The sequence below is a fragment of the Sorex araneus genome, chromosome 1 (genome assembly GCF_027595985.1).
Source record: "Sorex araneus isolate mSorAra2 chromosome 1, mSorAra2.pri, whole genome shotgun sequence".
Classification (NCBI taxonomy): domain Eukaryota; kingdom Metazoa; phylum Chordata; class Mammalia; order Eulipotyphla; family Soricidae; genus Sorex; species Sorex araneus.
Window position 1 is genome coordinate 22,710,250 of NC_073302.1, and position 23,683 is coordinate 22,733,932.

General features: G+C 44.2%; 1 protein-coding gene across 1 annotated transcript in view; it reads right to left on the reverse strand.

The window, feature by feature from the left end:
• Positions 1–23,683, reverse strand: part of HSDL2 (hydroxysteroid dehydrogenase like 2) — a 71,518-nt gene that overhangs the window by 35,668 nt on the left and 12,167 nt on the right. Inside the window, exons 2-6 of the mRNA XM_055123653.1 lie at positions 20,377–20,540; positions 18,466–18,564; positions 16,082–16,196; positions 9,769–9,872; positions 8,757–8,855 (exon numbers count right to left, since the gene is read on the reverse strand). Of these exons, the coding sequence (XP_054979628.1) occupies positions 8,757–8,855; positions 9,769–9,872; positions 16,082–16,196; positions 18,466–18,564; positions 20,377–20,540 (581 nt within the window). The remainder of the gene's footprint in view (positions 1–8,756; positions 8,856–9,768; positions 9,873–16,081; positions 16,197–18,465; positions 18,565–20,376; positions 20,541–23,683) is intronic.

Here is a 23,683-nt window from a genome sequence, read left to right on the forward strand (position 1 = left end):
CAAAAGAAGTGGGAAAGAGAGACACATAAAAGAATGAGCTTTTAAATCTCTCATGTCTGTGGTCAAAAATAACACTTTTTACATATGTGATATACACACTTTCAAAGGTATATTTTATTTATATATGGTATTTATATAGGAAACAAAAGCTTATGAATATCAACCCTTAGCTTGTGTAATGCTAATATTCTCTTATTTTATTCCATCATAAATAAAACAAAACAACAAAATTCTGGTAGCTACCCAGTAAATCAATTTCACAATACACCAAATTGAGTTTATGCCTAACTAAATTGATTTCATGATTCTCCAATGAGTCCTGACATGGAGTTTGAAAAACAGTTTACAAGTACCTTTTTCACTCTCATTCTTTGCTCCATTACAAAGAATATTACCCTTCAGAATTCCCCCCCCCCCCACCCGCCACCCTTGGCTGTGCTCAGGGCTTTGCACTCAGGGGTCATTCCTGGTGAGGCTTGGTGACCAGAAGTAGTGCAAGGAACTGAACCTGGATTGGCTGCATGCAAAGCAAATGCCCTGCCCACTGATTCTCTCTCCAGCCCCTGTTCAGAAAGTCTTAAAACAAGCTATGCCTGCTACAGAAATATGAGGAAAATGTGAAAGAGATAATCTGAGGCTTCATGGCGGGGGAAGAAAAGTATCTTGTTAAACTGCGGAAGAAATGTCTTCAATTGATTCTCAGGGGTCAGAGAGGTAAGGATGTTCAGGCATCTGCCCTGCATGCTGTTGACCCTGGCTGTGTTCCCTGCCCCACACAGAGTCCTCCAAGCACAGTCAGGAATGTCCCCTGAGCACAAAGCCAAGAATAGCCCCTGACCACCACTAGATTTGGCCCCAAACACTGACCAGGAAAAAATTTTGATTCTTAGAAATCTTAGAAGAGAAGAAATCTGTCAACTATCATCAGAGAGAGTGGATGGTTACAAGAGCTACATTTTTCTACAAGCTATATGTTTTTTGGGGGGAGGGCATGCCCAGCAGTGTTCGGGGCTTACTCCTGGCTCCGTGCTTAGGGATCACTCTTGGCAGCTCAAGGGACCATACATGGTGCTGGGGATCAAACCCAGTCAACCACATGCAAGGCAAGCACCCGATCAACCAAATTATCATTCCAGGCTAATATTTATTTATTTATTTTGCTTTTTGGGTCATGCCCAGCGATGCACAGGGGTCACTCTTGGCTCTGCACTCAGGAATTACCCCTGGCGGTGCTCGGGGGACCATATGGGATGCTGGGAATAGAACCCGGGTTGGCCGCATGCAAGGCAAACGTCCTACCCGCTGTGCTATCACTCCAGCCCCATCCAGGCTAATATTTATTATAATATATATACTTATTGGTTTGGGAGCTCCTGGTTTACTCCTGGCTCTATGCTCAGAGATCACTCCTGGAGGGCCTAGAGGGAACATGTAGGGAACTGGGATCAAACCCAGGTCAGTCACGTGCAAAGTGCCCTACCTGCTGTTCTACCACTCCTAAGTTACATTTTTCAACAACTCCCATTTCTCCATAAAATCCCATTCACATCTTCTGCTCAGATTTAACACCTTAGGTATGATAACTGGACAGCTCATTACTACTTGGACCTAAGGAAATACCCCTCTTGAGCAGACGCCAGACAGAGAGCGAAGATGAAAAGAGAGCCCTCATTTGTTCCCAGAGCAGAATTCTAAATAGATTTCATATTGCTACATGTGACAATTCCATTCAAGAGTCTCAGATAATAAATAGCATGGAACTCTAATCAATACTACTGTATTATAAATTGAGAGCGGCCAAAATGGCAAACTGACTTACTGTGATCATTATTTCTCAAGGTATACAAATGCTGAATCATTGTGGTGCACAACTAAAACCAAAATAATGCCGTAAATCAAAGTCTACTTCAATCAGAAGGAGGTGTAACCCTATGGCTATAATGCAAAAACATGAATTAAATATGCTTTGAACAGTTGACTCCTATCAACATAGTAATCGATCAGGTGAAAAGGCCAAAGGCATCCTCTCCAATGCCCTGTATAGTATCTGCCACAAGGCCCAGTATATATCTGTTGAGTGACAGGTTGATAAGAAAGGTAGGAATGAATGTGTATATGAAATCTGCCCTTGAAGATATGGGAATAGAGCTGCAGCGATAGCACAGCCGGTGGGGAGGGCATTTGCCTTGCACGCGGCCGACCCGGGTTTGATTCCCAGCATCCCATATGGTGCCCTGAGCACCGCCAGGAGGACTCCTGAGTGCAAAGCCAGGAGTAACCCCTGAACATTGCTGGGTGTGACCCAAAAAAGAAAAAAAGATATGGGAATAGGGGCTGGATTGATAGTACAGTGGGTTGGGTGTTTGCCTCACACATGGCATACATGGGGTTGACCCCCGGCAACCCATATGGTCCCCCGAGCACCACCATGAGTGATCTCTGAGCACAGAGTCAGGAGTACGTGGGCAGTCGGGTGTTGCCAGAAAACAAATGAACATATAAACAAAGAACAAATGAAAGAAAGAGAAAGACAGGCAGAAAGAAAGGCAAGCAGACATACAAGAATATTTAAATTCCATAAAAGAATGAGTCAAAAAGATCTAGAAAGTTAGAAATTCTATGAGATAAATTAACTGGATTTTCAACATGGCAAGAAAAAGAATTAAGAATATAGCTACTACTGATAGGAAAGATGAAGTCATGAAATTTGCTTATAAGTGGATGTCATGGAGAGTATCATGCTAAGTGAAACGAGTCAGAAAGAGAGGGACAGACATAGAATGACTGCACTCATTTGTGGAATATAAAATAACAGGAAACTGCCACCCAAGGACAGTAGACACAAGGGCCAGGAATACTGCTCCATGTTTGGAAGCCTGCCTCATGAGCTGGGGAGAAGACAGCTGGAATAGAGAAGGGATCACTAACTCAATGATGGTTGGAGGGATTGTTTGGGATGGGAGAAGTGTGCTGAAAGTAGATAAAGGACCAAACGTGATAGTCTCTCAGTATCTGTATGGCAAACCATAACGCCAAAAAGTAGGGAGAGAGTATGGGGGAAACTGTCTGCCACAGAAGCAGGAGGAGGGCTGGGATGGAAAGGGGTAAGGGGATATACTGGGGACATTCGTGGTGAAAAATGTGCAATGGGGGAGGGATGGGTGTTCAATCATTGTATGACTGAAACTCAAACATGAAAGCTTTGTAACTGTATACCATAGTGATTCAATAAAAAATATCTATATAGCTACTAGAGATTGAAAACCCAAAGCTGGGCATATGCTTTCTTTGCAGAAAGCCCAGGTTTGGTCCCCTGCAATGCATAGTTGTCACTGGGAGCAGCCCCTGAGCACCAGATTGTGGCCCAATAACAAAATTTAAAAACACACAAAATAAAAAGAAAAACAAAACCAAAAAGCCAGGGCTGAAGTGATAGTACAGTGGGTAAGGTTCTTGCTACGGCCAATCCGGTTCAATCCCTGGAATTTCATATGCCCCCCACGTACTGTATCACTGTCATCCCATTGTTTGTCGATTTACTTGAGTGGGCACCAGTAACGTCTCTATTACACTCAGCCCTGAGATTTTAGCAGCCTCTCCTTACTTGTCTTTCCCAACAATTGGAGGCTCTTTCAGGCTCAGGGGAATGAGATCTCTCACTGAGAGATGTTACTGCTGCCCGAACGAATCAATGAGCAACGGGATGACAGTGACAGTGACAGTGATTTATTTTGGCTTTCTGAGTCACACCTGGTGATGCTCAGGGATTACTTCTGACTCTGCACTCAGGAATTACTCCTGGTGGTGCTTAGGGGACAATTTGAGACGCCGAGGATCAAGCCACGTGCAAGGCAAATGCCCTACCCATTGTATTATCACTCCAGCCCATTTTATATGTATTTTAAATAGGTAAATATCACTGCCATTGTCATCCCGTTGCTCACTGATTTGTTCGGGTGGGCACCAGTAACATCTCTTATTGTGAGACTTATTGTTACTGTTTTTGGCATATCCAATATGCCATGGGTAGCTTGCCAGGCTATTTTATTAAAAATACACATATCTTCCCCAAAGCACGTAACAGATTCAATGCAGTTCCTATAAAGATACCCATGACATTTTTCAAAGAAATAGACCAAACATTCCTGAGATTCTTATGAAACAATTACCCTCACCCACCATCACCAATAGTCAAAGCAATCCTCAAGGAGAAAAGAAGATGGAAGGCATCACTCTCCCTGACTTCAAACTGCAGTACAAAGCAGTAGTAATTAAAAGTGCATGGTGCTGGAATAAAGACAGACTCAGATTAATGGAATAGACTCAAAAGTCCTGAGACCGACCTTAAAGAATATGGTCAGTTAATCTTTGATAAAGGAGTTAAAAAAAAAAAAAAAGAAGTGGAGCAAGGAAAGCTTCTTTAACAAGTGGTGTGTGCAGTGAGGACAATTTCCTGCCACATACAAAAAAGTGAACTCAGACCTCTTCCTAATGCCAGGTACCAAAAAGTCAAATCAAAGTAGATTAAAGATCTCAATATCAGAGCTGAATCCATACGGCACAGAGGAAAGCATAAGCAGAATTCTCCATGACACTGACGTCAGAGGCATCTTTGGGAATTCTACTGGCAGTACTCAGGGGTACTCTTGGCTTCTGCACTGAGAATCACTCCTGGCAGTGCTTGGGGGAATATATGGGATGCCGGAATCAAACCCAGGTGGGCCGCATGCAAAGCAAGTGCCCTACCTGCTGTACCATCGTTCCAGCTCGCCGCTGGAGGGATCTTAAAGGAAGAAGCGTCACTGACCAGGCAAGTGGAAGCAAAGATAAACAAATGACTCTACATTAAATTAAGAAGCATCTGCACCTCAAAGGAATCAATAACCAGAATACAAAGACAGCACACAGACTGGAAGAAATTATTTTTGCTCACTAGTCACCCAATAAAGGGTTAATATCCAAGATATATAAAGCACTGATAAAATTTTACAAGGAAAAATATATATAACCCCATCAATAAATGGGAAGAAGAGATGAACAGAAAATTCTTCAAGGAAGAAATACAAATGGCCAAAGGGTATATGGAAAAATGTTCTATATGGGACTGAGCAGATAGTAATAGTGGGTAGGGCACTTGCCTTAAATGCAAGTGACCCAAGTTTGATCCCCTGCATCCCATGTGGTCCCCCATGCCCTGCCAGGACTGTTCCCTGAGTGCAGGACCAGGAATAAGCCCAAAGCATAGCTGGGTGTGGCCCCAAAACAAAACCAAATATGCTATATATCACTAATCATCAGGGAAATACAATCAAAACAATGAGATATCACCTCACACCAGAGAGACTAGCACTCTTCAAAAAGAACAAGGCCAGAGAGATAGCATAGTGGGTAGGGCATTTGCCCTTGCATGCAAAGATTCAATCCCCAGTATCCCATATGGTCCCCTGAGCACCCTCAGAAGTAATTCCTGAGTTCAAAGCAAGGTGTAACCTCTGAATATCACTGGTCAGGTAAAAAAAGGTGAAAAGAAAAAACAACCAGTATCGACATGGATGCAGAGTAAAAATGGACCTTCATGCACTGCTGGTGGGAATGCTGACTGGTCTAGCCATTTTTGGAAAACAATATGGACATTCCTCAAAAAAACAGGAATTAAACTTCCATATGACCCAGTAATTTCACTCCTGAGATTATACCCCCAACGAATCAAAAAATGCAGAAAAGATGCAGAAAAGACATTTGAACTCCTATGTTTATTGCAGCATTATTCACAATAGCAAAAATCTGGAAACAACCGAAGTGCCCAAGAACAGAGGACGGGATAAAGAAATTATGGTACACTTACACTATTAAATACTACCTGGCCATAAGAAAAGATGAAATCATACAATTTGCTGTTACAAGGATGGATCTGGAGAATATCATGCTGAATGAAAGGAGCCAGAGGAAGAGGGACAAACACAGAATATGTAGGACAAACATACTCATATGCAGGATATAAAGAGACACAGTAGGGGCATAACTGCTTCCCAAAGGCAACAGAGACGAAGTGCATTAGTAGGAAGCTTGCCACTCCGGGGGACGAGGGGGTAGGCCAGGGAAGGGACCACTATGACAATAATAGAGGGAAGTAGTTACTCTGGACAAGGACCGGGTGCTGAAAGATGTCAAGTGATATGCCTAATATCCTAGTAGTAACAGTATGTCAAACCACAGTGCCTAAAAAGAAAAAAGAGTAAGATAAAAGTTCCTGCCATACAGGCAGGCTTTCGGAGAACAGGGTGAGGGAAACTGGGGACACTGGAGAAGGGAAGTAGACACTAGTGAAAGGACTGGTGTTGGAACATTGTATGCCTGAAACCCAAACATGAATAACTTTGTAACCTTATAATTCATGGTGATTAAATTTTAAAAATAAATAAATTTAAATACTTATGTCACTTTTTCTTGCTTTATTTTTATAGCAAAGCAAGCTACTCTACTGCTGTGCTATATCCCCGGCATATATTTTATGATAAAAACAAAAGCATTTTAGCATTGCCAAGAAATACGCCTGCTAACACTATTTATATTCGAAACTGTTCCAAACACATTAGCTAATTTAGTAAGACATGGAAAAGAAATTAAGAATATGCCTAAAGAGAAAGACTTAATTACCACAATTGTGATAAAAACTTTCAACCTGAAAAACATCAGAGAATCTGCTAAAAAATATTTTTAGTATTAACAGGAGAGCTGTTTGCTGGTATGCTTAAATAGATAAATGTGTACAGTTTTTAATATATACTTCGATGTGAAAGGAGAAAATACAAATCACATTGAAAGCAAGAATAAAAATGATGAAATCCCTAATACTTTTTTTTTCTTTTTGGGGTCACACCCGGCGATGCACAGGGGTTATTCCTGGTTCATGCACTCAGGAATTACTCCTGGCAGTGCTCGGGATGCTGGGAATCTAACCCGGGTCAGCCGCGTGCAAGGCAAAAGCCCTACCTGCTGTGCTATCACTCCAGCCCCATCCCAAATACATTTTACAAAATGGATAGAACAAGTCAGATTTTAGAAATATGATAAACTGTCACTGTCACTGTCATCCCATTGCTCATCGATTTGTTCGAGCGGGCACCAGTAATGTCTCTCATTGAGACTTAGTATTACTGTTTTTGGCATATCCAATACGCACAGGGAGCTTGCCAGGCTCTGTCTCGAGGGCTCGATACTCTCGGTAGCTTGCCGGGTTCTCTGAGAGGGGCGGAGGAATCAAACTTGGGTCGGCCGCGTGAAAGGCAAACGCCCAACCGCTATGCTAGATATTATAAATGAGTGCCTTGTTGCAATGAAATTTCAGCAAAACTAAATACACAACCAAGGTTGTTTTTTTTTTTTTTTTGGTGGGGGGGGAATGAGGAGGTGGGAGGCACACCTGGCAGAACTTACTCCTGGTTCTGTGCTCAGGGATCACACCTGGAGGGACTCAGGGACTATATTCAGTGCCAGGGAGTTTACTGAGTTGACCACATTCAAACCAAGAAACTTAAGCCCTGTATTATCTTTCTGGTCCCAACATTTTTAAAAAGATTACTGTGCTCTCAAGAAAATCAAGTGAAATCTCCTAGTGGAAGATTGGGAGGAAGAGTGGAGAAGGGAGGAGTACTGAGCACAGGAAAAGAATGAGAGAAAGAAACTGAGGGTGAATTAACTGGGAAGGAAGTTTAAATAATAAATAATAATCATTATTATTATTATTTATGTGAGTGCACACAAAGTTATCAGAATCTATAAGAAAGTTTACAAAGGTAGTTATCTATAATTTTAATATTGAAAAATACTTTTGTATGCCACAATACCAAACGGAACTTTAGAACCTTTCATAAAAACATACCATGTTGGGCTAGAGCAACACTGCCGAAGGTAGGACACTTGCCTTGCATGTGGCTGACCTAGGTTCAATCCCCTATACCCTTACGGTCCCCTGAGCACCTCCAGGAGTGATCCCTGAGCATACAGCCAGGAGTAAACACTGAGCACCACTGGGTGTGGTCCCAAAACAAACAAAATACCACCTAAAATTATAGCTGCCCCCAGATGTGACTGTTAGAATGTTTCTTTCCCAACGTCCCAAGATCATATGAGCCCTTTATTTTTTTTATTTTATTTTATTTTTTTTTGCTTTTTGGGTCACACCCAGAAATGCACAGGGGTTACTCCTGGTTCTACACTCAGGAATTACCCCTGGCGATGCTCAGGGGACCATATGGGATGCTGGGATTCGAACCTGGGTCAGCCTGGGTTGGCCGCGTGCAAGGCAAGCGCCCTACCCGCTGTGCTATTGCTCCAGCCCATATGAGCCCTTTAGAATTTAATTGCTTCCAAAATTCCCCATTCCCAAGGTATAGATTTTAAAAAGAGTTCAGTGCTTTCATTTGGGGCTAATTTTTAAAGTATTCTCTATCTAATATCTTTTACATCAAGGGTTCTGTTTTGAAGCCAGAGAGAGCTCAGGGGGCTGAGTGGATGCTTCACATGCAGGAGACCCGGGTTCCATCCCTGGCACCAGACAGTTACCGGGGAGCACTGGGACCAATCTCCAAGCAGGAGGAGGGAGAGAGAGAGGGAAAGGCAGAGGGAGAGAGAGGCAGAAAGGGAGGGAAGGAGAGAGAGGGATAAGGGGACACACGCCACCTGGTATCAAGCTTAGGGCCTTGTGATGATTGTTGTACTTGGCCCTGGCACACAAACCTGTTTTAAGCACATACCTGTCCTGGGCCATAAAGCGTTGACTGCAATTTCACCTCTAAATTCTTCTGCCATACCAAGCACACACATAGACATGCCATATTTAGCAATAGTATAAGCTGAAAGAAATGGCAAAGATGAAGAAACAATTATTTCTCTAATTAGCTGGGAAGTGAGATCATCCAGGAGAATGAACAGGATTGAGCAATGGCCTTGGATTGTAAAACTGAGATTTCCAAGGAGATGGGGAGAAGGGTGGGTGTGAGAAAGGGACTGGGAATAACACTCGGTCCGTGGACTGACACAGACTCAGTCTGTGGACCAACTTTCCAGTTCTGCCCTTGACCATTTGTTGATGCAACTATTTTAAAGGAGGCACCAAAACATAAATCTTATAAGCATACTCACATAAAATCGTCCATTGCCTGTGAAAGGCAAACTATTTAGCAACTTTTAGTCACTTTTTATTAAATAATAAGTTAGATATAGAAAAATATTAAAAACATAATACAGGGGCCAGAGAGATAGTACAGTAGGGAAGGGCACTTGTCTTGTATGCAGTGGACCCAGGTTCGATCCCCGGCATCCCATATAGTTCCCCAAACCTCTCCAGGAATGATCCCTGAACACATAGCCAAGAGTAAGCCCTGAGCACTACCCAAAACAAACAAAACAAATATATTATGATGTAATATAACATAATGAAAATATAATAGCACATACCCATTGGAACTTATGAGGGAGTTCTTTTGGGACAACTGAAAACCCATCTATTGATTTGGGTTGATTCTACAGATGTTTCTATTGTCAAACTTCATCAAACTGAACCATTAAGATCTGTGCATCATATGAAATAAACTATACCTTAGTTTTTTCAATTGGGTAAAGGACCAGCAATTTAATTTTCAAGATGCTCATGATTTCACCCAGTAAATTTGATACTGATTGCTATGTATAAATTGTGATTACATCACTTATTTTTGATACCAGAAAATTTAAGCAAAAAAACCATAGCTTCAGCATAGTACTCACCACAGTGCTGTTTGAACCACAGTGGATTCAGGTTCAGTGGTGGACTGAGATTGAGAATATGAGCAACTTTACTCTTTTTCAAGTAAGGAATACATGCTTTAGACCTGGAAGCAAATGAACACACAGTTAATGGCTCTCTTGCAAGTTAAATTTTAAACTACTATGGAGCAACTAAGCGGACCATAATCTCTACAGTACACTTGAAAATAGACTTGTTAGTCTATTTTCACCTGTTTAGGATGAAGACAGGAAAAGGAATTTTCATCCTTTGAATTTTTGCTTAATGGTCCGACTACCTAATCTCCTTAATGAAAACAATCAAATCCTTGGCACATTTACATGAAATTCAATAGAGGTTTAGGCTTTCAAACTTAACTTTCCAAGTTTTCTGTTCTCAGCACATGTGGGCGCGCACACACACACAGACATAGACAGACAGACAGACAGACACACACACACACACACAAACTTCAGCCCTGACGATGGTATAGACCATGGGTGTTCAAGATCTGAGCTCAGTGCTTCCTTCCGTCACTCACTGAGTGACCTTGGGCAAAAATTTATAGCATTCTAATTTTCAGTTTTCTTGTGTGTAAACGTTGGTAATATCTGCTAATAGAGGATTGATTAGGTATTAAATGAGATTATAGAAATGAGATACTTAGAGCAATGCATATATTAATACATTAAACAAACTCGCTATTATTAGATTACAAGTGATTTATTTCATCTTAGTAGAGTCCTGTTACAATGAAACTGGAGTGTGTGTGTGTGTGTGTGTGTGTGTATAATCAAACCCAGGGCACTGTATAGACAGAGCATGTGCTCCATCATTGAGCTACTTCTGCTTCCCCCACCCTCACCAAAAAAACCAAACAAGTATATAAAAGTCCCAGAGATAGTTCAAAGGGCTGAGTGTATGCTTTGCACGCAGTAGTAGGTCTGGGTTCAATCCACGACACTACCAGAAGTGATCTCAAGCGTAGAGCAGGGAGTAAGTCTCACACACTGCCACCTGTGACCCCCAAAATTAATTAAAAAACAAACTTCCAATACTCTTCAAGTTTAATTTATACCAATATGCAATGTCTCTAGAATCAGTATTACTTTGACAGTATTACTCTCACTGTATAAGTAAGCTATTTGTCTTTAGAAAAACTCAGGTCTGGGCTGGAAAGACAGTCCAGTGGGGAAGGCACTTGTTTTACACACAGCTGACCAGGGTTCGATCCCCGGGCCCCATGTGGTCCTCCAAATCCCACCAGGAATGATCCCTGAGCACAGAGCCAGGAGCAAGTCCTGAGCACCATGGATGTGTCCCCCACCTCACTCCAACTCCAGTGTGTGGCTTCTTCCAAAAGAAAGAAGAAAGAAATATGCCCACACCTACAAACAAGAGAATTCTGACTGACTCGGTTTACTTGATCACGGGACCCTCTTGGAATAAGCCTCCTTCTTCCATTTCCTTTTCTTTTTGTTTTCCAGGCCACATTAGGAAACTACTCCTGCCTAGGAGACTGGGGGACCACATGGTTCTAGAAACAGAACCCAGGGCCTCATACACACGAGGCAAGCGTTACTGCTGAGCCCGATCCCCAGGACTCATCCCACTTAGGACCGAGACGTGGATAAGAAAGAGGAAGAGTTTATTTCCTTCTGCAATGTAAGAAAAATATGGCTCCACAGAACTGGGGAGCTAGTACTGGCGTGAGGGCACATGCGCTGCACGTGCCCAAACCCAGTTCAATCCCCAATGCAACACGGTCATCTGTACATTGCCAAGTGTCGCCTGGAAGGACCCCAAAAGCCCCCTTAGGCCTGAATAACCCCTGGCACCGTAGGGCCTGAACAGCACCACATCCTTAAGCTGATTGCCGGGAGTGCCCTATAGGTCCCCTGAGCACGGTGTGCAGAAGAACAGGGAGAGGGAAAGGGAGAAAGGGGAGGAAAGGGAAAGAAGAAGGGAGAGGGAAAGGGAAAAGAGATGAAGCAAAGGAAATAAGGAAAGGAGGAGGAGGGCAGAGGGGAGTGGGAGGGGGAAGGGGAAGGGGAGGGCAGGGAGGGAAAGGAGGGCAGAGGGTGGGGGAGGAGAGGGGAGGCAGGGCTCAACAGTAAGGCACATGTTGCACTGTTTGAGGCCCTGGACTCCATGTCCTGGCAAAACTAAGAAAGAAAAGAGAACAGAGCAAACGGAGTGACAAATGGCCAATTTTGAGCCTGTCTCCCGAGCTCGGAAAAAAAGCAGTAGAAATGCTTCCCCTGGGCTGTGAATGATAATTGCTGGCTATGTAGCTGCCCAGATTTCCCAGAGTATTAAACGGAGATCATAAATCTGAGTTTCCCCCCCCCCACCCCGTAAATCTCCCCCTCTTTCTAATGGTGGCAACTAATAAAATATTTTTTTGTTTGTTTGTTTGTTTGTTTGTTTTTTTTTTTTTGCTTTTTGGGTCACACCCAGCGATGCTCAGGGGTTACTCCTGGCTTTGCACTCAGGAATTACTCCTGGCGGTGCTTGGGGGACCATATGGGATGCCGGGGATCGAACCCGGGTCGGCCGCGTGCAAGGCAAACGCCCTACCCGCTGTGCTATCGCTCCGGCCCTAATAAAATATTTTTATCGGGGTCACCCCAGCTGTCGTGGCAGGGAGCTGGGTGGCGCTGGACCATCTCCTTCACTGTTCATCCTTGTGGGCCTACAGGTTCAGTGCTCAGGTGCGTGGTGCTGGAGGCCACCAGAGTCAGCCCAGTGGTGCTCTGGAGTCTCCAGGGCGACACGCGCAGTGCAGAGAAAGCCGTGGGTGTCACGGAGCGGTCTGCTGGGCACAGGCTCCACCCTGCTGAGCCGTATCCCCGGGGCCCCTGGTGAAATTTTCAATGTAGCCGACTAATAAGAAGGGCCTGGGCTGAAACTCAGCAGCAGAGCACTTGCCTTGCATGCGTGAGACCCTGGGTTCAATCCCCCTCACTGCAAAAATAATAATTCGAATCAACCAATTAAAAATAGACAAGAAGTCAGGTGAGAGCAAAACCAGACTGAAGTGCAGGTCTGGATGAGAGGCTGGTCAAGTGCAGGCTGAACCTAACAAATTTCACATTTAACTTTGACAACCAATCTCATAACATGCCTCTTTTGGGGAAGGGGTTGGGGAGGGGAGGGGTGCAGTTTCCCAAGCAGTGATCAGGGGCCTAGGGAACTCAAGTCAACTGGGCCAGACAAAAGCTTGGTGGCAATGCAGGTCACCGTGGGCCAAGGTAACCCTGGAGGTATTCAAGGACCATGTGCCACTAGGGGGCGAATTTGGTCCTGGTACTTCGTGATTTACATGAACCTCCCTGGCTGAGCTATATCTTTCCTGCCCTATACTTCTTTACCATCCGCATTTTATTTATTTTCAGGTTTGGGGCCACACCCAACTGTGCTCAGGCGTTACTCCTGGCTCTGTGCTCAGGGATCACTCCTGACTGCAGGATAACATTGGCTTGCCCTTCCTCTCTGGCTGCAGGGAGCCTGGGTTTGGTGATTGCTCCCCCAGCCTGTCAATTACCTTTGCCTCCTGATCAGACTCTGTTGCCTTGTAAATATTGTTTTTCTCTTCTCCTTAAGTCCTTTGCATAGTTAATTCAGAGCAATGTCCCAATGTCCGTTTTGTATGGACACAGGAAGACAGTTAATGCTATGCTTTTGTAACTTGGGAGTTAACTGACTCCAAATGATATTCACTCCTGGGCATCTTTTCTCTCAATTTAAGCCTCAGTTGCCCTTAGTTTCTAGCACCCCAAAAGCAGGGTCCCGACGAGGGACTGGATGGACCCAGGGTAAGCTGTGAGCTACCCTGGCATTGAAATGAGCCAGGCCAAAGCGCCATAATACTTAACTCTAAGTTAAGAGCATGGTCATGGACAAATTGTGTCATGATCCAAAAAGTAATATCTAGATTAGGACCCTGCTAAGGTTAGGAAAGATTAATCTAGCCTGAGCACTGTAGTCTGAGATCTATAGTGAGATGTCCCCAGGAGAGCCACCCTACAAGCTCAATGTATCTGTTGCTGTGTTCATACAAAATAACTAATATTAAGAAGCAGAATTAAGGCCCATGAACAGCTCTCCGCTCCTGAACGGCCATAATCCTGGAGGCAAACCAACCAATCTTGGAACCCAGAAGCTTCTGGCAGAAATTTCTCTGGACTTAATTACTAAAATACCAGAAATCCAAAACCACGTGGCCACTATTAGGGCCATGTGACCTAATATGCTCTTCATTATCAGCAATAGAAAATAAATTATCAAATGATAATTTGATAATTATCAATCAGACCTTTTCAGCAGGTCTGATTGTTGGGGGGAAATTCCAAATAATAATAGTGAGTTTTCTATTGAAACACTGAATGCAATCAAATTAGAGTGTAGAGTGAAAATCATCAGCTACACAGGCAGGGTGAGGGGGTGGGATGAGAGGTATACTGGGGTTCTTGGTGGGGGAACATGTGCACTGGTGAAGGGATGGGTGTTCGATCATTGTATGACTGAGACTTAAACCTGAGAGCTTTGTAACTGTTCTCACGGTGATTCAATCATAAAAAAATAAATAAATATAAAAAAAGAAGCAGAATTAAGATGTTAATTAAGTTATTGGATGAAGAAGAGGAGAAACACCCCTAGGTGGTATTTCCCTTCCTTGAGCTGGAAGAGCTTTTGATAGGCTGATTGTGCTACCCGGGGGTGTGGTGTCTACCCCCAATGCTGGGGAGTTGGTGAGAGACAGAGAGAGACCAGGGCAGCAAGAGGGAGCGTGGAGAGACTAGCAAGGAGGTCAGAGGGAGAAGAATGCAGGGGAAGAATGCAGGAGCAGGTGCTTGGAGAGACGAGAGGTGCGGCTGCGAGAGGGAACGTGGATAGATGAGCGGGAGAGACAGGAGGAGACGGGAATGAGGGTCAGTGTGAGACTAGAATGCGGGGCTTAGGTGAGACTGGAGTAGGCGTGTGGGTAGAGTAGAATAAATTGCAACTGATCACCAACCAGCCTGCCCCTCGCTTCTTCCTTCGTCTGCCCATGGCATTGGCCGTCCTGGGTGGGGAAGCCGCTTGAGACCACCGAACACAGGTGGTGCAAGACGAGCCACAGGGGCTCCCTAACCACCTGGAGTTTACACACCGGATAGTGCTCAGAGCACCATATGCAATACCAGGGATGGAACACAGGTCAGTTTCATGCAAGGCAAATACTCTACATGCTGTACTGTCGCTCTAGCTCCATGTCATCCCCATTTTAGAAGGGAAGAAAGAGGCCGGAGGAGATTACACTACTTGCACAGGGATTTCAACCCTACTAAGAGCCAAACTCAAAGACCAAGATCCTAAGACCCTGTCCTGTGTTTACACAGGATGTAGAAACGTAAAAGATTCTTTTGGGGCAGAGAAGTTCTATGTTGAGGTGTCCATAGCTTTCCATGAAAAATGATAAAAACCCTCAGGCCAATAAACATAAAAGCAAATGGACAAATGAAGAAAGGTGCTTGGAAGCAATCTGGAGCAGACCAGGATAATAAAGTGCTTTCCCATCTGTCTTCTATATTTTTTCTCATTTTAACCGAGATGGTATATTTGTCAGTTCCATTAAAATGTGATTCATAATGAGCTTCTGTTATTTATATAAACAAAAGCCAAGTGTTTTTCTGAGGAAAGAGACACGGCTGCTGGCTTTGAGCAATTGGAAGACACAGTCTGCATATGTGTATTTACTTAGGCACATATTTGAACATGTTTGAGCTACACTTTAGTCTTTATTAAACATACAGAGAAAAGGAAGGAGTTTGAATATAAAACTATACTTTGGATACTACCCACTGTCTAGAAATGCTTTCAGGCCTTTATGAAATAACTGACTAGATTTGCTATGTCTGTGGATATTGTTGTTATTTTTGTGGGGACTACACCCAGACGGGGGCTGGGGGGTTGTGACCTCTTAAGTAGACTTAGGTAGATTGTTATTGGCTTTTTTTTTTTAAGCCAATGTGATTTACAATAATTGATTATATCTGATATAGGGAAATTTTAAACTAGACTGCTAATCTAGTACAAATCTATTTATAACCAGTTCTCAGAGGAAACACTGCAGCTTCTTCCCAACAACTTTTTTTTTTCTTTTTGGGTCACACCCGGTGATGCACAGGGGTTACTCCTGGCTCTGTGCTCAGGGCACCATATGGGATGCTGGGAATTGAACCCAGGTTGGCTGCATGCAAGGCAATTGCTCTACCTGCTGTGCTATCGCTGTAGCCCCCCCAAGAACTCTTTAACTTACAACTAACTTACGTAAGGTAAGTGCCTCTGGTGTTGACATTCATCATCAAATCCACTCTCTTCGTAGGCGTTTCCAACGTGTTGGTCAAACTAATCGCACTGGCATTGTTCACCAAAATATCAATTCCTATTGACAAAGAATCAACTTTCTATTAATGTTAAAGTTATAATAAAGTATATATACATAAACACTGACTCAACATAGCAGAACCCCAAGTGGCTCACAAACAATTCAGATGATCCGAGTAACCTACAAAACACCAATGCAACCCACGGACGACTCGGTCAGTGTCTAAGCTCCCAGGAATGATACTCACAAACACAAGAGAAAGAAAGATGGACAGATACAATGGGACAGAAGTATAGACTGATGAAGCCCTCAGATACTGAGAGCGGCAACCCTTCCGGACATCCTGGCATCATTCTCCAAGAAGGGCAAGCTCACTGTCAGTTAACATGCAAAATGAATCAACAAACATAACTCACATTATATGGAGAGGAAAGGAAAAAGCTCCAGCAGACCCCGTCCACTTTCCCCTCCAAATTCCTCTTTAAATAGGAATATCTGGGGCCCACAAGATAGTACAGCAGGTAAGGTCGTGCGTGTGGTATGTGGCTGACCCAGGTTCAATCCCCAGCACATATACGGGCTCCCACGCACTGTCAGGAGTGATCCCTGAGCACAGAGCCTGAGTAGGCCCTGAGCACCACCAGGTGTAGACCAACAACCCCTCTCCAAAAAAAAAAGAAAAGAGAAAAAATAATAAACTTTTATTTATTTTTAAAAATTATTATTTTATTTTACTTTTGCTTTTTGGTGGTCACAGCCAGTGATACTCAGGGGTTCTCCTGGTTCTGCACTTAGGAATTACTTCTGGCAGTGCTCAGGGGACATGTGGGATGCCAAGGATTGAACCCAGGTAGGCTATATGCAAGGCAAACGCCGTATCTGCCATGCTATCACTCCAGCCCCCAGAACAAGATTTTATTTTTATTTATTTATTTATTTTTGCTTTTGGGGTCACACCCAGCGATGCACAGGGCTGACTCCTGGCTCTGCACTCAGGAATTACTCATGGTGTTGCTCAGGGGACCATATGGGATGCTGGGAATCAAACCAGGTCGGTTGTGTGCAAGACAAACGCCCTACCCACTGTGCTATCACTCCAGCCCTAGGGGACAATATGGGATGTTGGGAATCGAACCTGGATCGGCCGCGTGCAAGGCAAACACCCTACCCACTGTACTATCACTCCAGCACCCAGAATAAACTTTTAAGCTAAATCCTGCCAATGATGATCAGTTGGTTGGGCAGGTGAGGTCATTTTAGAGAAAAGCCTTTGACATTAATATGATTCCTCCCTTCTCTCCTCCACTTTTGTGGCACAAGTAATAAAAAAGAAAAAAAAAAAACAAGTAGTAAAAAAGCAGACAAAACAAAATATTAACTTTGCATTCTATCTTCTCTTTTAAATGAGCATTCACATCATCTTGGGAAAGGTTTCCAGCTGTTGGTAAAATTTTTGGATTTAAAGAGACTTCACTTGACCCAAAAGCTCCACGCTCCAGTGCAGTGGGACACAGTGCTCTGCACCGAGGCTGTTGGCAAACAAAGCCTCCTAGCACTGGGGCAGTACCTTATTTCCCTGTGGCCTAAAGACCTCCTACGTACATGTGAACTCTTGCCTATTAGGTGGGAGGAGAGTGATAATGCTTTGTACGGGATTTGGATGCCGCTAGGTGCCTTCCTATAATAATGGCAGTGCCTGAGCTCAACCTCCAACCGCCTTCTAGGAGCTGATGAAGTGATTGGGAAAGGAGGGGAAAAACAACAACACAGAACAGTGTGTAAGGGAAAAAAAATCAAAGGAACACTTCAAGAACTCAGAGGAGGGGCCGGAGCCGGTAGGGCGTTTGCCTTGCATGCGGCAGACCTGGGTTCAATCCCCGGCATCCCATATGGTCCCCCAAGCACTGCCAGGAGTAATTCCTGAGTGCAAAGCCAGGAGTAACCCCTGAGCATCGCTGGGTGTGACCCAAAAAGCAAAAAAAAGAACTCAGAGAAAAAATGAGACTTTGGATTAGTGGATAAAGTCAGGGAACTGGTTTCAAGAAAAGATTTAAATAGAGGAAGGTGGGGTTTTAAAAGATAAAGGATCCTTTGGGGAGGGGGTGGCAGTGGATGGACAGGCACTAGGGGAGTCTCAGGAAAGGGAAGAGAAACAGGTGGTTTTTGTTTTTTTGGTTTTTTTGAGCTTTGTTTCTCTTTGAGGAAGCACTCATTTCTGGCTCTACACCAAAGACTCAGAGGGAAAAAAAAGTCTTAAAAACTTAAAAGTATAGCTACACTTCTATTTTCCCAAGATTCAGGAGCTGTTTCAGAATTCAGGCACTACCTCCAAATTTCTCCACTGCCATTTCCACCGCGCTGCTGATCTGTTGTTCATCTCTCACATCAACGACACAGGGTAAGGCCTTTCCTCCAGCTGCTTCTACTGCAGAGAACAAATGAACAAAAACAGCATTATAGCATTTCCCTTTTACTATAAGCCTAAATAAAAAAAAAAAAGCAGCACTGAGGATTTGGGAGATGGATAGTTGAACAGCTTGGAGCACATGCTTCATGCTTCATGTGCTATGCCAGGTACTTCTGGTACTTCTAATACTTCAAGTACTTCATGTACTTCTAGTTCTGCATTTGATCCCCAGCACCTGATCCTCAGGGCACCCCTAGGAGCACCTCCTAAGCAATGAGTCAGGAGTTATCCCTCAGCAATGCCAGGTATAGCCCAAACACTAAAACCAAAAATGTATGTATATATGTGTGTGAATATATATATATATGTATATTTACTTTTGTTAAAAAAAATCAATATAAATAACTATGTTGTATGCCCCCTAGTGACCCTATCTTACAGTAGGACAAGACTGACTAATCCATATCCAGCTTCAGAGTAGCTAGACCATGTTTATTAAAAAAGGAAAGCAAAAATTTTAATATTAAACAGGAACAAAAAGTAATTTAAAAAACAATTATTAGGGAAAATCTCAAATACATACAAAAATATAAGCATGAGTCTAATGAACTCATGAAGCCATAAATCAATCTCCTATTTTCTTTTTGGGTCACACCCGGCGATGCACAGGGGTTACTCCTGGCTCTGCACTCAGGAATCACCCCTGGCGGTGCTCAGGGGACCATATGGGATGCTGGGAATCGAACCCGGGTCGACCTCGTGCAAGGTAAACTCCCTACCCACTGTGCTATTGCTCCAGCCCCAAATCAATCTCCTATTTTCAATGATTATTAAGTTGTTTGTTTTCATTTCTCTATCCTCCTAATCCCATTTTGCTGGTATATTTACAACAAATCTCAGGCCCTCAAGTAGGGCACTTGCCTTGCACATGGCCGACCCGGGTTTGATTCCTCCAACCCTCTCGGAGAGCCCTGCAAGCTACTGAGACTATCTTGCCTGCATGGCAGAGCCTGGCAAGCTACCCGTGGCGTACTGGATATGACAAAAACAGTAACAAGTCTCACAATGGAGACGTTACTGGTGCTCGCTCGAGCAAATCCATGAACAACTGGAGGACAGTGGTATATTTCCTTAACATAATGAAACTAACAAAATCATATAAACTTGAATTTTTTTGTTTTGGGACCACACCCTGTAGTGCTTAATGGCCACTCCCAACTCTCTGTTCAGGGGTCACTCCCATCAATGATCAGGAGACAATTTGAGTGCTGGGGATGGGGGTGTAGTGGGGGCAGTGGGCAGGGACCGACAAGGCAAGCTCCATAACTCGTGTACTCTGTCTCTGACTCTAATCTAGAAGTTTTTCGTTTTTGTTTTTAGTCCAACCCAATGCTATTCAGAGCCTACACTTGACTCTGCGCTCAGGGATCACTCTCAGTGGGCTCAGGGGACCATACGGGGTACCAGGGATCAAACCCAGGATGACCTTGTACAAGGCAAGTGCACGATCCCTCCAGCCCCAGGTGGAATTTTTTTTTTTTAATTTTCATTAGTGAATCACTGTGAGGTACAGTTACAAACTGATGAACTTCCACATTTGCATTTCAGTCATACAATGATCATTTTATATCCCTCCACCAGTGCTCATTCTCCTCCACCAATATTCCCAGTATCCCTCCCACCACCCCAACCTGCTTTTTTTTAAGGAACTTGAATACATGATTCCCATGTGGAACTATTTTAAGGGTTGTTTCAAAGAGAATTTGGATCTCCTACAAATGCTCTCTGAACTAAAACCCCATTAGGGCACCTCAGGAGAGCCATACTCACTCTCTTCAGCAGCTGTATAGATTGTGCCTGGAAGTTTGGGGTGTGCCTGGGTGGTCTTTGCAGCAATGACAATATTTGCTCCATCCTTGGCTGCTTTCAGTGCAATGGCCTTGCCGATGCCTCGGCTTGCACCTGTGATAAAAATCGTACATCCTGCTAGTCTCCTGCAAAAGAACAAATGTGAGCTTATTAGAGACCCTGAGCTGGTATTGGTTTGTGTACATTTTTGCAATGGACACGTTTTCTCCTTTGTGAAATTTTCTGGAATGCTCACTCCCTTTGCCGGCTGAGCTGCTCTCCCTCAGCGCAATGATTTCTCAACTGCAGCTGGCCACTCTTGCTTGTCACCTGGCAAGTAAAGTTCACTCAAGGGAGAATCAAGAGCGAAAGAAACGGAAAACTAAACTCCAGTTCCTTAGTCTCAGTGACAGGGGAAGACAGCAGAGGCAGAACCGAAAGAGAAGGTGGAAAGGCAAATGGAAGATGAGGCAGAGGTCCAAGCAGATGGCAAGCCTGCACATCTGGGGAAGCCACCTGGAGCAGAAACACAGAATGCTTAAGGCAAAGAACGCTGGCACACGCTGTTGCACTGCATGCCAGCTACTCATGGGAACTTGTCTCAACAGACCTAGAACAGTCCTTGCTATCAGATCACGACTACCTTTGAGAGATGCTCGTTGCTTGCACCAAAGCAGCTTCTTTGGGTCCTCCGTGCTAGCCCTATGATTCTTAACTAGTTCTATTCTTATTTGTGGCCAAAGTTTTCCAAGTTTTCTACAATGAATGTATAGCACTTAAAGGAAATTATCTGGAGCCAGCAGGTAAGGTGCTTGCCCTGATGTGGCTGACCCGGGTTTGCTTCCTGGCCCCCTATCAGGAGTGATTCCTGAGGGCAGACCCAGGACTAAACCCTGAGCAAAAGTGAAAGTGGCCCAAAATAAAAAAAAAAAAATTGGGGAGAAACATTATTCACAAGTAAATGATCGTTTGTGGAAATGCACACAATAAACAGAACAGAACAATTATTTCTATTTCTATCTGTCCCTCAACTGATGAAATGAGAAAATAGGGCTCATCCAGACAATAGAATCTATTCAGCAATAAAAGGGAATAAAGTAAAATAAAAGGGAATAAATCACCACCACTGATCAGTGCTACATGAATGAACCTTGAAAACATTAAGCTAAGTGAAAGTTGTCACAATAAATCATGTGTTATGATTCATCCCATGTATATACAATGTCCAGAAAAGGCAAGCCTACAAAATACTCAGACCAGCTTGTGGCTAGGCTGGGTGGAGGGTACTGTCAGTCGAGGGTTCAAGACACAGCTCAACACGGGGGCACACGCTTCATGTGTAAGAAAGCTTGGTTAGCAACACTGCATGATCCATGAGCAAGCCCAAACGTTGTCAGGCGTAGCCCCTGAGCAACCCCCCGTTATGACCCTCAAAACAAAAACAGGAAAACAAAAAAAAAAAGAAAGGAAGAAAACAAATTGAGCTAACACTGGTTTATGACAAACATCAGACGGGGTTTCTCGGGGTGGGAGATGATGAAAAGGTATTAAAGTCAACTGCGGTGGTGGTTATACAACTCTGCGAATGCACAAGTCACTCTGTCATTTCATTGATCTGGGGGAACGTGTGGTGTGTGAATCAAAGATCGCTAAAATAAACCCAAACTGAGACGCTTGGCAAAGACCTGAGAACACTTCTCAGAAGGCATTTTCTGACCCAAATGTACAAAAGAACGTTTCCTGAGCTCATTTGTTCTTTCCTCCTTCTACCCTACTTAACACTACTTAGTCAAGTTTCCTCCACACCGTTATATGAAAAGGAAACCCCTAGAGGTAAGGAAGACTCTTTCAGGGCTGAAGTACAAGCTTTTTAAAGTGTATGGCCTGGAGTTTAGTCCCTGATACAGCATGTCCTCACCCCAGCACCGCAGGGGGTAGCCTCGGTACCCTCAAGCTCTTCTGGGCATGAGGCCTGCATCACCCAGCTGAGTATTGCCTCAGCCTATCCCTGGAGAGTGCCCCTCCCAGTAAAGGAAACTGTGTCACTGTATCACTGTCATCTGTTAATCATCAATTTGCTCGAGCAGGCACTAGTAACGTCTCCATTCATCCTAGCCCTGAGATTTTAGCAGCCTCTCTTTACTCGTTCTTCCCAATGGTGCCACATTGGAGGCTCTTTCTGGGTAGGGGGGATGAAACCTGTGTTTGGTATATAGAATATGCCACGGAGAGCTTGTCTCTGTGGCAAGCTCTGCCGTCTGGGCAGGATGCTCTTGCTACCTCGCCAGGTTCTCCGAGAGGGAGAACTAGGCTAAAAGAGGTCGCACTGCCAATGTGGCCAAGCGCTTCTGGGAGCTTTGTTTTATAGTCTCTGAATCTTGGCCGTTGGTGGGATTACACTGGCACGAGGAGGGGGGGGCACAGAGCCCCCCCCCTTGCTAGTTTGTGGGTGTGGCTGCCAAGCTACTAGAAAATGGGGGATCTGGGTGTGGCTGCCAAGCTACTGGAAAATGGGGGATCTGGGTGGAGGAGGCCCAGTCCCGGTTCAATCCAAGCTGGCTTGGAGATTTCAGCAAAGGAAACATATACAACAAAACCCGATTAACAGGACTGGAAACCATTTTTGTTTATTTAATATTTTATTTAGTTTTGACGGGGGGAGGTGCACCTAACTGTTCAGAACTTAATCCTGGTTCTGAGATCAGGAATTACTCCTGGAGGGGCCCAGGGGACCATATAGTGTGCCAGGGATCAAACCTGGGTCTTGACTGCAAGGCAAGTACCCTACCTTTTGTACTATCGCTCTGGCCCCAACCATTTTTGTTTACTTTTGAAAAGCCAATGTAAAACAGCTTGCATAAAGGAGATTAAGGAAGGGCAGGAGGGATGGCTTGCCTTGCAGGCGGCCAAGCCCAGTTCAATCCCCAGCACTACATATGGTTCCCAGTGCACCGCCGGGGCACCCCTGAACAGAGTCAGGAATAGCCCCTGAGCACCACTGGACATGGCCCAACTCCTTCCCCCAAAGAGAGGAAAGCAGAATTAACAATGACAAAGATAAAGGGGGACAGGAAGGGGGTGGGGGTACGGGAACAGATAAGCAGGTTAACGAGAGTACACAGACTTTAGTTCTCACACTCTGGAGGATTACACCTCCAGAGTGAAATATCTGAGTTGACAATGTTGGAAGAGTTTTAAAACAAAGAAAGGAAGATTGGAAGGTGCTTGCAGGGTACGTGTCGAGCCCTGGTTCCATCCCTGGCACCGCATATGGTGCCTTGAGCATGAT